Below are 16972 nucleotides of genomic sequence, written 5' to 3'. Positions count from 1 at the left end.
TTTAGCCTCCATCCAGTACTTCGTCATCAGAGTCATTTGTCATGACTAGGGTCGTAAAATTACAGTGACTTTCCCAAAATGTGGAAGATTCCCAGAGGAATCAGGAGGGAATAAGCAGGAAATCCTCCAACTAGGGTTTTTGGAAAACCTGAGAAATTTGGAAAAGCTACCAGAATTTTGCAACCCTAGTCATGATACTAATCAGAGAACCTTGGCCTCCAGTTGGCCTTAGTAATGCCTCTATATCGAGATTTGGGACATCGTTTGGTAATCCCCAGAATATTATATTTATTGTTATTTACTTATTCAGCAATAAAGTCTACATTTTAGCCCCCAACAAAACCTTAACTACAGTATGAGAAGACTACACATTTTACATAGAAATGTACAAAAGCATTGCAGAGGAAAATACATAGGTGTACACCTTGTATTTGTTCTGATGTTGGACTATTTTAAAGAGAGAGACATCCTTCTTCCTAGCCACCTTCTTTTCCACATCTTTCTCTCTTGTTTCCAAACTCTCTTCTTCTCCAGCATCTCTTTCTCAAGACTGTTGTTTTTCTTCTCCACTTCTTCTCCAACCCTTTATCCTTTTCCCCAAACTTTTGTGTCTCCATTTTATTTCCTGTCCATTTCTTCCTTTCTCTCATCTCCTTTCTGTCCACCATTTTTCTCTCCAACTCTTTCTCCTTTATGTCCAAATTATGCCTCTTCTTCTCCAGCATCTCTTTCTCCTTCCCCAAGGCTGTTGTTTTTTTCTCCTCTGTCTCTATCTTCTTGTTCAACTATCCTCCTCTCTCTCTCCCTCACCACCTCCTTCTTTTTCTTATCTACCTCCTCCTTATCCAATTCCTTGTTCGCCATCTTCATCTACTATTTCTCTTCCCTTCAATTGTTTTCTTTCTTTTACAAATTCTTTACCTTCAAACTCATCTTTCTCTCTCTTGCAGGTCTTACAGATCTCATTCTTCACCTCTGCACCTAAGCTTTCCTTGACTGTCTCTCCATCTCTCTTTTCCACTCCTGTCTTTCTGCCTTCCTTTCTCTTTGAACTCTGTCCATGGCCCTGGCCATTCTGCTCATCTTCGGTTGTTGGGTGGTGTGAGCTGCGTGTGGAACAGCTGACTCCACGCTCAGCTTGGACTCCTCTAATCACATCATCCTGTGGACACAGAGTTACAATGGACATGCACATACGCCACACACACTCTTTCTCTCTCTCTCTTCAGAAAAGGCCCACTGGAAGGTTCATGTTCTTACTTGCTATCACTTTGCTCAAAAGACTCATACTATATCAAGATACCAGTACCAGGAATGATGATAGGCTTTTGCTCCTGATCAGTGATTCTCAAACCCCTCCTCGGGTACCCCCAGACGTTTCACAATTTTTTTTTGTAGCCCTGAACTAGCTCACCTGATTCACCTAATCAAGGGCTTGATAATTAGTTGACAAATTTGAATCAGGTGTGCTAGCTCTAGAATAGATCAAACACATGGAACGGCTGGGGGTCCCTGACGATAGCTTTGAGAACCCCGTAGTTAGTCAACCACAGACCAATCAATCATAACACCCTCACAAAATGTGATAAATAATTACAATTACTGTAGAAAAAAAAGTAAAGTACAGAGAAAGAAAATACCTCTCTCTTTCCGTTGACATACACAGTTCCCTTTGCCACAGCTCTTTCTCCCTCTTGAGTCTTCACATGCTTGTCCTCCATCTCTGCAGTCACAGTTGAAGTCGGAAGTTTACATACACCTTAGCCAAATACAGTTGAACTCAGTTTTTCACAATTCCTGACATTTAATCCTAGTAAAAATTCCCTGTTTTAGGTCAGTTAGGATCACCACTTTATTTTAAGAATGTGAAATGTCAGAATAATAGTAGAGAATAATTTATTTCAGCTTTTATTTCTTTCATCACATTCCCAGTGGGCTAGAAGTTTACATACACTCAATTAGTATTTGGTAGCATTGCCTTTAAATTGTTTAACTTGGGTCAAACGTTTTGGGTAGCCTTCCACAAGCTTCCAACAATAAGTTGGGTGAATTTTGGCCCATTCCTCCTGACAGAGCTGGTATAACTGAGTCAGGTTTGTAGGCCTCCTTGCTCACGCACACCTTTTCAGTCCTGCCCACAAACTTTCTATAGAATTGAGGTCAGGACTTTGTGATGGCCACTCTAATACCTTGACTTTGTTGTCCTTAAGCCATTCTGCCACAACTTTGGAAGTATGCTTGGGGTCATTGTTCATTTGGAAGACCCATTTGTGACCAAGCTTTAACTTCCTGACTGATGTCTTGAGATGTTGTTTCAATATATCCACACTTTTCTTTCCTCATGATGCCATCTATTTTGTGAAGTGCACCAGTCCCTCCTGCAGCAAAGCACCCCCACAACATGATGTTACTCCCGTGCTTCACGGTTGGGATGGTGTTCTTTGGCTTGCAAGCCTCCCCCTTTTTCCTCCTAACATAACAATGATCATTATGGCCAAACAGTTTTATTTTTGTTTCATCAGACCAGAGGACATTTCTCCAAAAAGTACAATCTTTGTTCCCCTGTGCAGTTACAAACCGTAGTCTTTTTTATGGCGGTTTTGGAGCAGTGGCTTCTTCCTTGCTGAGCGGCCTTTCAGGTTATGTCGATATAGGATTCATTTTACTGTGAATATAGATACTTTTGTACCTATTTCCTCCAGCATCTTCACAAGGTCCTTCGCTGTTGTTCTGGGATTGATTTGCACTTTTCGCACCAAAGTACGTTCATCTCTAGGAGACAGAACGCGTCTCCTTCCTGAGCGGTATGACGGCTGCGTGGTCCCATGGTGTTTATACTTGCGTACTATTGTTTGTACAGATGAACGTGGTACCTTCAAGCATTTGGAAATTGCTCCCAAGGATGAATCAGACTTGTGGAGGTCTACAATTGTTTTTCTGAAGTCTTGGCTGATTTCTTTTGATTTTCTCATGAGGTCAAGCAAAGAAGCACTGAGTTTGAAGGTAGGCCTTGAAATACATCTACAGGTACACCTCAAATTGACTCATTATGTCAATTAGCCTATCAGAAGCTTCTAAAGCCATGACATTTTCTGGAATTTTCCAAGCGGTTTAAAGGCACAGTCAACTTAGTGTACCGGTATGTAAACTTCTGACCCACTGGAATTGTGATACAGTGAAATAATCTGTAAACAATTGTTGGAAAAAGTAGATGTCCTAAAAAACTTGCCAAAACTATAGTTTGTTAACAAGAAATTTGTGGAGTGGTTGAAAAATGAGTTTTAATGACTCCAACCTAAGTGTATGTAAACTTCCGACTTCAACTGTAGGTACATCGAGTCATTATTTTGAACCCTGGACTCAACTAATCATGGATCTGATTAATCGATTCAATGCAATTCCTGGCAGGCAGGCAGGCAACAAAAAAAATATATTGTCACATAGGTAATTTTACAGAATTACTGTAAGCCCCCAAACAACAAGCCTGATGTGGCACGTAATAAACAGCATTTGTGTTTTCGAAAGTAGGACAACTCTCACGCTGTTGCACACATTGCCATTTACCCTTAATAAGTTGCTTTTTTGGTTTGCTTCTGCCCTTGAAATCAGATAAAATTAAGTCTATGCCAAATGGCTGCTGTAATGTTTAACACAGGAATACCTTTGCATAGCTACAGCACTCATGGATAATAGTTAAGAGTAAAACATTTTGATTGCACAAATTGAATTAGACAAATGCTTTTAGAGTAAATCGTGTTTTAGGCTCACTAAAAATGATGGATAGAATTAACAGGGTATCTCTATTCGGCAGTTCAGCACTCCATCAGCATTTAGCAAGCACTTTATTTTCCTCTACATTTTAATATACATGACCTTGAACAGCAATCTTCTGTTCACTATACAGAGAATGGAATACATATGCTCCGTTGTATGATGTATTTGTACATATTTGAGAGGCCTAAAACAGGACTAAAATATGGTCCCTGACTAAAATTGCTTCGGGTGGCAAGTTCAGAGCAAAATATCCATAGGCTATCTATCACCTTTCCTTACTGTGGTTATAAATAATATATATTTAAAGTTAAAGAAACATGATTAGGAAGACAAATCAAACAGTTCAGAACAATATATTTAGCTAGATAAGCAATCTGAGCCACCAAAGACCTCTGGATTAAGAATGACATGGTAAAAAATACCAGGACTCAAACTCAGTTCCTGCGACTATCAGTCAAACCCCTCAAATATTACACCAGAGGTCCAAAACCATTAGGCTAACAAGGTTGGTAGTGGTGGCACTATGGTCGCTACCCTTACCCCAATTGTAGGCCGACAAAATATCATTCCTCTATTTATCTGAAACCTACAGCATGAATGACCCACACTTATTTTGCTTTTCTTTGTGTTTTCCTAGGAGTGTTGTCCTGTCCACATACTGCCTTTTTAATCTGACAAAAGATCTTTCTCCTAATTTCTTATTTCCTGTTTTCGTCCCGTTTCCTTTCTTTGTGGACGTTATTTATATGTCTCACCAGATGAGCCTTCTGAGTGAATCCTTTACCACATACTGAGCAGACATGTTGTTTCTCTCCTGTGTGAGTCCGAATATGTTCATTCAGGTGTCCCTTCTGATAGAAGCTTTTCCCGCAATCACCACAGCTAAATGGTTTCACTCCTGTGTGAGTCAGTATGTGTGTCTTTAGGGCTGCCTTCTGATTGAAGCTTTTCCCACAGTCACCACAGCTAAATGGTTTCACTCCTGTGTGAGTCAATATATGCTTCCTTAGGTGCCCCTTATGATTGAAACATCTTCCGCAGTCACCACAGCTAAATGGTTTCTCTCCTGTGTGAGTCAGCATATGCCTCCTTAAGTCCCCCTTGTAACTAAAGCTTTTCCCGCAGTCACTACAGTTAAATGGTTTCTCCCCTGTATGAGTCCGTATATGTTCGGTTAGGAGCCACTTCTGATTAAAGCTTTTTTTCCCACAGTCATCACAGCTAAATGGTTTCTCTCCTGTATGGGTTCGAATATGTTCGGTTAGATGTCCCTTCTGAATGAAGCTTTTACCACAGTCTCCACAGCTGAATGGTTTTTCTCCTGTGTGAGTCCGTACATGGTTGGTTAGATGCTGCTTGCGTTTGAAGCTTTTCCCGCAGTCACCACAACTAAATGGTTTCTCTCCTGTCTCTCCTGTATGAGTCCTCATGTGCCTGGACAGAACCCCTTTGTATTTGAAGGTCTTGCCACAAATGGAGCAGGGTTTATCCACGTGACAGAGTCGGACATGGGCCTTCAGTTTACAGGTGGAGTTGTAGTGTTTTTTGCAGAATCTGCATTCCTTGGGTCTCATCTTAGTGAGAGTCAAATGCCTCTGCAGGTCAGCTTTCAAAGCAAATGTTTCACCACAGTCACGGCAGCGTTGAGTTTTTATAGACGTGGTGTGGCTGGAGTCATTGTTTTGATTATTTGGTTGAGTCACATTGCCAAAAGGTTTGAGATCCACTAGTTTAGAGTCACTATCTCTGTTCTCCACAGTTTGGGTTTGGGGAAGAGTCAAGGACTGAAGTGTGTCCTCCTGATCACATTCACTTTTCACACAAGGAGTGAATTTGAACTCTATGATATCAGCCTCCATCCCTTGAAGCGTCTCTTTCTCCTGACTGGTACAGACTTCCTCCTGTTCCTCTTTAATCTGTGTGGGCTCTGGATCCTCCTGCCCCAGTCTTGTGCTCCACTCCTGCTCACAGTGCTGCTGCTCAAAGGGAACCTCTTCAGAGACAGCAAGCGAGAGCTGCAGGGAGTCTGGAGGGAAGGAGAAAGGAGCAGATATTATCTATACAAATTGGGGTCAATTTGAATTGAAGTCAGTAAATTCAGGAAGTAAACAGAAATTCAAAAAAAAAAAAAAAAAAATTGAATCCATTTTCAATTACTTCTTTGCATCTCTTCTTAGTCTTACACGTACCCCCAAATCATGTCTCAAAGCAACTTCAAAAGTCCACTATCACAAGATACTTGTATTCGGAAAGTATTCAGACCCCTTCACTTTTTCCACATTTTGTTACGTTACAGCCTTATTCTAAAATGTATCAAATGAATGTTTCCTCAATCTATACACAATACCCCATAATGACAAAGCGAAAACAGGTTTTTAGAAATTTTAGCAAATGTATTCAAAATAAAAAAACATACCTTATTTACATAAGTATTCAGACCCTTGACTATGAGACTCGAAATTGAGCTCGGGTGCATCCTGTTTCTATTGATTATCCTTGATGTTTCTAAAATTTAGAGTCCATCTGTGGTAATTTCAATTGATTGGACATGATTTGGAAAGGCACACTCCTGTCTATATAAGGTGCATGTCAGAGCAAAAACAAAGTTATGAGGTCGAAGGAATTATCCGTAGAGCTCCGAGACAGGATTGTGTCGAGGCACAGATCTGGGGAAGGGTACCAAAAAATGTCTGCAGCATTGAAGGTCCCCAAGAACACAGTGGCCTCCATCATTCTTAACTGGAAGTTTGGAAGCACCAAGACTCTTCCTAGTCAGGATCGAGGGAAAGATGAATGGAGCGAAGTACAGAGAGATCCTTGATGAAAATCTGCTCCAGAGCGCTCAGGACCTCAGACTGGGGGCGAAGGTTCACCTTCCAACAGGAAAAAGACCCTAATCACACAGCCAAGACAATGCAGGAGTGGCTTCAGGACATGTCTCTAAATGTCCTTGAGTGGCCCAGCCAGAGCCCGGACTTAAACCTGCTCTAACATCTCTGGAGAGACCTGAAAATAGCTGTGCAGCAACGCTCCCCATCCAACCTGACAGAGCTTGAGAGGATCTACAGAGAAGAATAGGAGAAACTCCCCAAATACAGGTGTGCCAAGTTTGTAGCGTCATACCCAAGAAGACTCGAGGTTGTAGTCGCTGCCAAAGGTGCTTCAACAAAGTACTGAGTCAAGGGTCTGAATACTTATGTTTCCATTTGCTACAATTTCTAAAAACCTGTTTTTTCTTTGTCATTATGGGGTATTGTGTATACAGTGGGGCAAAAAAGTATTTAGTCAGCCACCAATTGTGCAAGTTCTCCCACTTAAAAAGATGAGGCCTGTAATTTATCATAGGTACACTTCAACTATGACAGACAAAATGAGATTTTTTTTCTCCAGAAAATCACATTGTAGGATTTTTAATGAATTTATTTGCAAATGATGGTGGAAAATAAGTATTTGGTCAATAACAAAAGTTTCTCAATACTTTGTTATATACCCTTTGTTGGCAATGACAGAGGTCAAACGTTTTCTGTAAGTCTTCACAAGGTTCACACACTGTTGCCGGTATTTTGGCCCATTCCTCCATGCAGATCTCCTCTAGAGCAGTGATGTTTTGGGGCTGTTGCTGGGCAACACGGACTTTCAACTCCCTCCAAAGATTTCTACGGGGTTGAGATCTGGAGACTGGCTAGGCCACTCCAGGACCTTAATGCTTCTTACGAAGCCACTCCTTCGTTGCCCGGGCGGTGTGTTTGGGATCATTGTCATGCTGAAAGACCCAGCCACATTTCATCTTCAATGCCCTTGCTGATGGAAGGAGGTTTTCACTCAAAATCTCACGATACATGGCCCCATTCTTTCCTTTACACGGATCAGTCGTCCTGGTCCCTTTGCAGAAAAACAGCCCCAAAGCATGATGTTTCCACCCCCATGCTTCACAGTAGGTATGGTGTTCTTTGGATGCAACTCAACATTCTTTGTCCTCCAAACACGACGAGTTGAGTTTTTACCAAAAAGTTATATTTTGGTTTCATCTGACCATATGACATTCTCCCAATCTTCTTCTGGATCATCCAAATGCTCTCTAGCAAACTTCAGACGGGCCTGGACATGTATTGGCTTAAGCAGGGGAACACGTCTGGCACTGCAGGATTTGAGTCCCTGGCGGCGTAGTGTGTTACTGATGGTAGGCTTTGTTACTTTGGTCCCAGCTCTCTGCAGGTCATTCACTAGGTCCCCCCGTGTGGTTCTGGGATTTTTGCTCACCGTTCTTGTGATCATTTTGACCCCACGGGGTGAGATCTTGCGTGGAGCCCCAGATCGAGGGAGATTATCAGTGGTCTTGTATGTCTTCCATTTCCTAATAATTGCTCCCACAGTTGATTTCTTCAAACCAAGCTGCTTACCTATTGCAGATTCAGTCTTCCCAGCCTGGTGCAGGTCTACAATTTTGTTTCTGGTGTCCTTTGACAGCTCTTTGGTCTTGGCCATAGTGGAGTTTGGAGTGTGACTGTTTGAGGTTGTGGACAGGTGTCTTTTATACTGATAACAAGTTCAAACAGGTGCCATTAATACAGGTAACGAGTGGAGGACAGAGGAGCCTCTTAAAGAAGAAGTTACAGGTCTGTGAGAGCCAGAAATCTTGCTTGTTTGTAGGTGACCAAATACTTATTTTCCACCATAATTTGCAAATAAATTCATAAAAAATCCTACAAATGTGATTTTCTGGATTTTTCCCCCTCATTTTGTCTGTCATAGTTGAAGTGTACCTATGATGAAAATTACAGGCCTCTCTCATCTTTAAGTGGGAGAACTTGCACAATTGGTGGCTGACTAAATACTTTTTTGCCCCACTGTAGATTGATGAGGGGAAAAAATGACTTAATCAATTTTAGAATACTATAATGAAGTCTGGTTTAACAGCAATGCATCAGTGTCTTTTATCCTGGCCATGCATTAGCCAAGTAGCCCATCAATGGAAGGTTTTTAAATGGTGTACTCGTAAGAATGCCTTGAAATATGAGGTTTTTGCATAAATCACATAGTTACCTGCATACATCATTTTGCTTGTTCAAGTATCCATCCCATTTTCAAAGAGTGAGTCTTGTCTGATTACCAAATAAGCACTCCTCCAAACTTATTTAAATTATTCAGTCCTATAATTCCATATCAACGGCAAATAGATCTTTGCTATTGAAAACGTGCTGTTAGGTTCTAAATAAACGGAGTAAAAACTCAGACGATTAGTAAAGCTTAAACCAAGTTTATTCACCCACTGGGTCACACAGCTGATCAGACAAAGACATGCTCCCACCAGCAGCAGTATTTATACCCACCTTAAGGTATACATTTTTATCAACTTTTCTCTAAACATGACATCTTTGTTGCCAAGCAGGACGTGGGTAATAAACTGTTCCTTGTCCCTTCATGTGACCTGACCTCTGCTGCCATTCCTCGCTATCCACCCTTATCAGTGACCACAACCATGTGATTTACTAAGTAAGGGAAAAGGCACTCTCCAAGCCCATGGCTCATATCCACCCTTAATTGACCCCAACATATACATTCCCCCTATATATAAACATTAACTTCTGGTGTAGCAAGTATTTCAAATTACAACCCAACAGTGCCAAATTTCTAGATTGCAAAAGCATTTAGGCCTACATGTTGAAGCCAAATAGAACATTGTAGACTGCAAACATGACAAACATATTAAGCAAAACTGGATTCATTTAACTGTTGCTATTATTCGTTACTGCATGCTATGTAATAAACGCTATCAATTTACAATGGGCTATGAAGAGAATATTCTGTGCCCTCCAGCCGAATTGGAGTGGATGATAACGCAAAGACCATCAAAAACCTACACAACTTGAGACAACAGCATGCAGTACTAAGCCAAGGAGAACGTTGATTGGCCAGTGAGTGATCAAGCCCTCGTCACACCCTCAACTTATTTATTCATCAACTTTTGAGCCACCACCAGCCAGAGACAGTATAGACATCTTCGGTTGTGTTCCCTTGCTCAGACATTGCATGCATCAACCAATGGTTGCGTGACCAGCTTTGACTGTGTCATAGGGCAGCAGATTGCTATAACATATAGGGTGCTCTATTCGTAAATTCACTCTCGAGTGTCAGAGTGTGTTCAGAGTGTGTTCTGGGCAATCAGTAAATTCAGAGCGTGGTCAGATTGTCCGTTCGTAAATTCAGAGCGTTTCGGTCTCAGAGTGCACACTGGAACCTCTGGCTGAGGAGTAGGATTGATCCGAGCGTCCGTACCTCAAAACGTCAGTCAAACACCCAAGCTAACAGCTACTTCCAGGCACAAATAAGAGAATACCTCACTCTGACCATTTTACTCGTCCTAGCAGATCTGGTTAGAGTGTTTTCATGTTATCAAGAGGGTTAGTGGGTAACTATGAAACTTGACAATGTTGCGACGGGTTGAGCCACACAAAGGTATCTATTGGATGGCTCCATCCAGGATATTTCAAGCTGGCTGTGGAGTGAGCTTACGGCACATTCTTAACTGCGTTACACTGGCAACAATTTAATTACGTTTTTTTTGCCGATGTTTACTGACACCTGTCATAACTGGGTACTAGGTCGTTCATATATTCCTCAATTATTCTGCGCTCTGGCACCCTCAAACCACAGTATTCTTATATTGGAGTAGATTGCCAGTGCTGATACGTAAAATACCTATCCAGGCATCTGACATGCATCAGCAACATCTGACCAGGGAAACACTAGCATTAACCAATTTTTTTGCGACAGCTATACGAGCAGAGATGTAGAGGCGAAGTGAGAGGGTTCGACTCCGCCCAAAATCTATCTGTGCGAAATCAAGCGTTAAGCAGACCAAGAGTGTCAAATTTGGTCAAGATAATATTTGATCGAATATAAGTTTCATAATGCTTATAGGTTGTTACGCATGTACTGATATAAGTGTAATGCACGTGACATTCCAGCAACTTTGCGCAAAAATATTTTATATCGGAGTTGCACCTGTTGTTCACACGCATATCTGGCCTCTCATTGGCTAGAATGTTCCCACCTGACCTCGCCGCCTGCCTTTTGCGGACATGCATTTCCATTGTTAGAGCGGTTAGCCGACCATCTTGTCAATATAATCGCAAATCTTTGGTGAAAGTGATGACCCTTCTGTTTCACTTCCATATCCTTTCCCATAATGTTGTGAATTGGCTGCAAGATAACGAAATTCATGAAAACGCGCAGAGGTCATTTAAGATCAAATTATATTTATTTTTATGGATGAATTTACGTCTATCAAATGCCTTTTTTGAAGATTTTCGATTGCGTTTTCATTTTCTTATGACAAATCTTCATAAAAGGCATCTGGTAAAGTAAATTAAAGAGCTAGGGTCTATTTTCCTGAATTTCCGCATGACTGATGTGCCCAAAGTAAACTGCCTGTTGCTCAGGCCCAGAAGCCAGGATATGCATATAATTGGTAGTATTGGATAGAAAACACTTTGAAGTTTCTAGAAATGTTAAAATAATGTCAGACTAGAACACAATTGATATGGCAGGCGAATTCCCCCCCCCCCCCAATTTTTTTTTTGGAGCTCCCAGGCTCTTATAATGGAAAGCTATGGGTTCTATGTAATTCCAGCTCCCAGATTGCAATTCCCATGGCTTACACTAGATGCCAACAGTCTTTGTTCATTGTCTTAGGCTTGTATCTTCAAAATGAGCAAGAAATTTACGTTTTTGTACAAAGACTCCTGGTTCAAAATCATTGTTGGCACGCGGTGAAGAGCACGCCAATAGACTGCGCGCTTACTAATTTTACTTTTCTATTGAACATACTTCTTTCCGTATGAAATATTATAGTTTATTTACATTTTAGGATACCTGAGGATTAAATAGAAACACAATTTTCAACTGTGCTCCAAATAGTTTTTGAAATCGGACCATGCGATCTCATCTGCGCCGGCAACTTAACATCACGAGCGAAACCTCTAATTGGCCTGTCTTGCCACGGCACTTTGAACCCGTGGCACATTGAAGCATTTCATTGGTCTAGGGGCGGCAGGTGCCTAGTGGTTAGAGCATTGGGCCAGTAACCGAAAAGTTGCTAGATCGAATTCCAGAGCTGACAAGGTGTAAATCTGTTGTTCTGTCCCTGAACAAGGCAGTAAACCCACTGTTCCTAGACTGTCATTGTAAATAAAAATTTGTTCCTTACTGACTTGCCTAGTTAAATGAAGGTTAACATTCTTTTTTCTATAGTTATGAAAGGGATCAACAGGATTGGATGCATGTTTTAAAGAAACACACCTCAAGATTAGAGTGGAGCTGAATGGAGAGAGAGAATGTTCTCCGCTGAATTTATTTAACTAAAAGGAGCATGTACAATGTTGTCAACTAAATTAGGTTGCTGGTACTCCCATCCTTATTGCAGAATGCAGCCTTTTGACAGCATGTACAAAAGTCGATGTAATCACATTAGTCCCCTCATTTGGTGCTTGTCATTTAGGCTGTGACAACTTAAAAGCAGCAGACAGATCTACAGTGTGTTTTAGCAGGGAAGTTTTGTAAGGTGACCTGATTTGTAACTATACAAATAATTGTGTTGAACAGATTGTGAACCTAAAAGTGTCAATTTCACCCCCCAAAAAATCTACAAGTAACAAAGTCGTCGAAGTTCGAGTGTTCATTTAAATGTTCAAAGCACCCTGAATACACCTGACCTATGGTTTTTATTGCCCACTCTGGTCATAGTTTAGGCCTGTGTCAAAATACGTAGAATGGCATGAAATTCGCTTTAAATATATTCCCCAGTCCCCCGCCTAGGGGTTGTGCCAGGGGGCAAAGAAATTCACATCGCAAATCTCAAGCTTTTTTCAAAAGTTGGCAGCCCTGACAAAGCAAACTATTCTAGCTATGCAAGGAAACATCGGGCAACATCCGCTAGTTGGTATGGATGTATCCAAATTAATGTCAATAGAAAGCAGCTTAAACACACGCAAATGTAGCTACTGTCTGCAGAGGTCGTGACTGTATTAGCCGTAGCTAGTTGGCTAGCTAGCAAGCAAGGGGCAAGAACGTTGCCTTGCTAGCTATAGAACGAACTGGGCAGCGTCCATGAATATCGAACTAAACGAACGACTGGGTCGCGTCTAGCAACCAAAAGATTAAAGTATTCATCTTGTAAAAAAAATATTCATTTTTTCCCCTGGTAAGTGTACTTTAGTATTGTTTTATTTGGCAACTGTGGTATATAAGCGGGATAAAGGCCTGAGTTCTGTACATTACCAGCTTGGGGAAAATTTGTCGGGCGTTTATCCATTACATAATTACATAACCCTAGATCCCCTGGTAGATATCTACTAGCTACATACTAACCAATTCTACTTAGTTTTATCTTCGGTGTGATCCGCAGCAGTCTCCGTAGCCGATCATTCTCCTCCTTGTACTCTGCCACCGTTTTCTCAACTGCCACGAAAATCTCCAGGGCAGCCGCCGTTAAACGCTCATTTAAAAACACACGAAACGACTGCAGTTTAGACATTTTCGACTGAGTGAGGTGGGTAGTCGGCCTATTCCGTCCAGTCAGTAGGTATTGAATCCGCAAGGAATGTTCATAACCAAAACAAATTAGTCTCCAAATCTACTTCCTCTTTCTTCTTTGGGTTTCATGGCGAAATACACGCAAAAGGCGTATTGTCGCCACCAAATGGACGGGGGTGAAACATTTACAAAACAAACTCCATAGGGGAAGGGGAAATTAAGATGAATCCACACAAACTCCCCAAAAAGTATGAATAAAAAATATATACATTCCCATTCCCATTCCTTCAGTCATTCGCAAACTCAAATACCCTGCTCAGTCTCTGGGGCCTGAGTGGGTGGGACTGCACAGGACAGTAACACACATGCATACTCCCAGATGTTGTTCGTGTACCAGGCAATCAACTATTAACAAGTTTACCTTGGCAGACAACCGTTTCTCTTAACACAAATACACATAAACTGTTCATGTGATGTCACCATTACTCACTCGTTACAACATATGCTTTTACCATATTTATAAAAAAAACTCATATTTTCTTTCTCCTAGGAATCATCTTTTATGCAGTGCAAGTGAAATGGATAATCAAACACATCCTCTGTTGCTGCATTGAATAATACAATTGCCATGCAATCTGATATCTTGTGCTTTCTGTCCATTCCTTTGAAAGAAAGTAGATTATCATACAGGAAATTCTCTCTGAAGGATGAGGAAGGGATCCTGCAGGTTGTCCAGAGGAAAATGGCCCTGAAAATCTTGTGGAATTACCTACAGGAATCTTACCTACAGGATATCCCACTGTATTTTGGGGCCAATTCCTGCAGGAAAAAATACTGCAAGATTTATTTGACGACTATCTGCAGGATTGTTTTCCTGCGGGACTTTTTTTGTAAGGGCAATTTAAAAAAAATTCTCCTTGGCCATTCTCTTCTTCTAAACTAAATCTAGTTTTGTGGTTTTCTTCTTCTTTTGTGTTTAACAGCGGCTGGCGCACCCGGAAATGTGCAACAGCGCCGCCAGTTGGATTGGGTTTACTAATGTACAAAGCAGCCAGACCAGTAGTAAAGGAAAACGATAACTAATTAAATGCAGGCAAACAGTGGTTATCATAAGATCATAGACTGGCTAGTCAGTTGGTTTGCTAAGACAACTAAGAGGCTAGTTAACTAGCTAGTTAGCTATTGTTTTTATTTTAACAAGAACAGAAGAATTGGCTTGGAAATGGCACAGATCTCCCGAGTGGTTACTCCAAGGTGGACTTTTCCTGTAACTGAGGTGCAGCGACCCTTTGGCGCCCTATCCGGCATCTCTCAGGTGGGTGCTACATGATGTTTGAGGAGTACCTTACCACAGAGCCTACAAAGAGGCTGGGGATGGTAATTCAACCACTTGAACTCAACTAGTGAACACACACTGTCAGGACGAGGCCAGTAAGCTGTGGTCCACCTTATCTCCCACAGTGATTAGCCAACCCTTACCATCATGGCTCCCATTTCTCAGTACCGGGCCCGGCTGAGTTATGTAGGTGAAGGCAAGGCCCCTAACAGAGTGCCTTCGGAAATTATTCAGACCACGTGACTTTTTCCACATTTTGTTACATTACACCCTTATTCTAAAATTGATTAAATTGTTTTTCCCCCTCATCAATCTACACACAATACCTCATAATGACAAAGCAGAAACAGGTTTTTATAAATGTTCGCTAATTTATAAAAATAAAAACCTGAAATATCCCATTTATATAAGTATTCAGACCCTTTGCTTTGTTGAAGCACCTTTGGCACCGATTACAGCATTAAGTCTTCTTGAGTATGACGCTACAAGGTTGGCACACCTATATTTGAGGAGTTTCTCCCATTCTTCTCTGCAGATCCTCTCAAGCTCTGTCAGGTTCGATGGGGAGCGTTGCTGCACAGCTATTTTCAGGTCTCTCCAGAGATGTTAGATCGGGTTCAAGTCCAGGCTCTGGCTGGGCTACTCAAGGGCATTCAGAGACTTATCCCAAAGCCATTCCTGCATTGTCTTGGCTGTGTGCTTAGGGTTGTTGTCCTGTTGGAAGGTGAACGTTCACCTCAGGTCCTGAGCAAGTTTTCATCAATGATCTCTCTGTACTTTGCTCCGTTCATCTTTCCATCGATCCTGACTAGTCTCCCAGTCCCTGCCACTGAAAAACACCTCCACAGCACGATGCTGCCACATCCATGCTTCAACGTAGGGATAGTGCCATGTTTCCTCCAGACGTGATGCTTGGCATTCAGGCCAAAGAGTTCAATCTTGATTTCATTAGACCAGAGAATCTTGTTTCTTTAGGTGCCTTTTGGCAAACTCCAAACGGGCTGTCATGTGCCTTTTACTGAAGATTGGCTTCCGTTCGGCCACTCTAACATAAATGCCTGATTGGTGGAGTTTTGCTGGACACAGTTAAAAAGTTGCTATTTAAAAGCATTTTGTTGTGTTAAAGCCTGAATTTAAAATGGATTAAATTGCGATTTTGTTAGATTGCATCATCTGGGGATCTGTTGGGGAGGTATGCGAATTGGAGTGGGTCTACAGTGTCTGGGATGATGGTGTTATGTAATAGTATTCCACGGTGTAATAGGATTCCACCATCCTCCTATATTGTCCTTTTGATGTCTCGTCGGAGGTCGTAGCAGGCTTTCTTGTATGCATCCATGTCCCTGTCCCATATTGAAAGGTGTCCAGGTGATCCTGGAACCTGTGGCGCTGTGAAATGATGGATGAGGATTTGAGGGAGCACCTAAAGTACATAAATGAGTAAGTGTTCTTTTCACTTTAATTTGACGTGTCGACAGACACGCAACACACAGATGTAAGGTGGCTTAGTAGAGGTAAATTCCTGCAGAAATTTAGGGATCTGTTATTTGAAATCGAGGAGTTTCTGGTCTCAAAAGATGCAGAATATGAGCAGTTGCAAGACAAAGTGTGGCTGTTAAATTTAGCTTTTTTGACCAATGTAACTGTTCGGCTGAATGAGCTTAATTTTGAGCTGCAAGGAAAATACACAAATATTGTTTAAATTATTAGCTTTGTGACAGCTTTTAAACAAAAATTGAAATTGCTGTCCTCACAATCGCAGTGACATGAACTGAGGAATTTCAAAAATATGTCAGAGCTTGAAAGTCAGGGAAAAGCACTAGCACTTTGTGACTGTGGTCGATACGTTGAACATTATCGCAGACTTTGACCGACGCTTTCAAGACTTTGCGATCTTGGAACATGTGGCAACATTTATGTGCTTTATGTTTGGTGTGGAAGTTGATGTTGACGAAATTGCAAAAGAAATTGCATAGTTTTTTCACATGACGGCATCAGCCGCCGAGAGTGAAATTTTGACTCTGCAAAGCGACCTCCAAATCAAATTGAGGGCATCAGGGGAACACTTTCGGAACCTTATCATGGAGGAAAAATATCCAAACATGAGAAAAGTTGCCATGTACTTGACAGCGTTTTTTGGATCTATTTTCAGACATGAAGATCATCAAGTCAAAATACCGGTCCACTCTAACAGATGATCACCTGGACACCTGCTTGAAGATAGCAATCAGTAGCTACAACCCAGACTATACAAAGCTTGCTGACAGCATGCAGTGCAAATCATCCAATCAATAAGGTGAAATGTTATTTAATATTGGCTAGGGGAGG

At 41.4% G+C, this 16972-nt stretch overlaps 1 protein-coding gene across 1 annotated transcript; it reads right to left on the bottom strand.

The window, feature by feature from the left end:
- Window positions 1–3823: 3823 nt before the first annotated feature.
- Window positions 3824–13439, bottom strand: LOC139566979 (gastrula zinc finger protein XlCGF57.1-like). Its single transcript, XM_071388370.1, has 2 exons — window positions 13144–13439; window positions 3824–5800 (listed from the first exon to the last, which is right to left on the bottom strand). The coding sequence occupies exons 1-2, from the start codon at window positions 13307–13309 to the stop codon at window positions 4473–4475; spliced, it is 1494 nt and encodes a 497-aa protein (XP_071244471.1). The 5' UTR covers window positions 13310–13439; the 3' UTR covers window positions 3824–4472.
- Window positions 13440–16972: the final 3533 nt, after the last annotated feature.

The sequence above is a fragment of the Salvelinus alpinus genome, unplaced genomic scaffold (genome assembly GCF_045679555.1).
Source record: "Salvelinus alpinus unplaced genomic scaffold, SLU_Salpinus.1 scaffold_40, whole genome shotgun sequence".
Classification (NCBI taxonomy): Eukaryota; Metazoa; Chordata; class Actinopteri; order Salmoniformes; family Salmonidae; genus Salvelinus; species Salvelinus alpinus.
The sequence above is the reverse complement of the archived record's forward strand: the minus strand, read 5'-3'. Positions and strand labels throughout refer to the sequence as shown.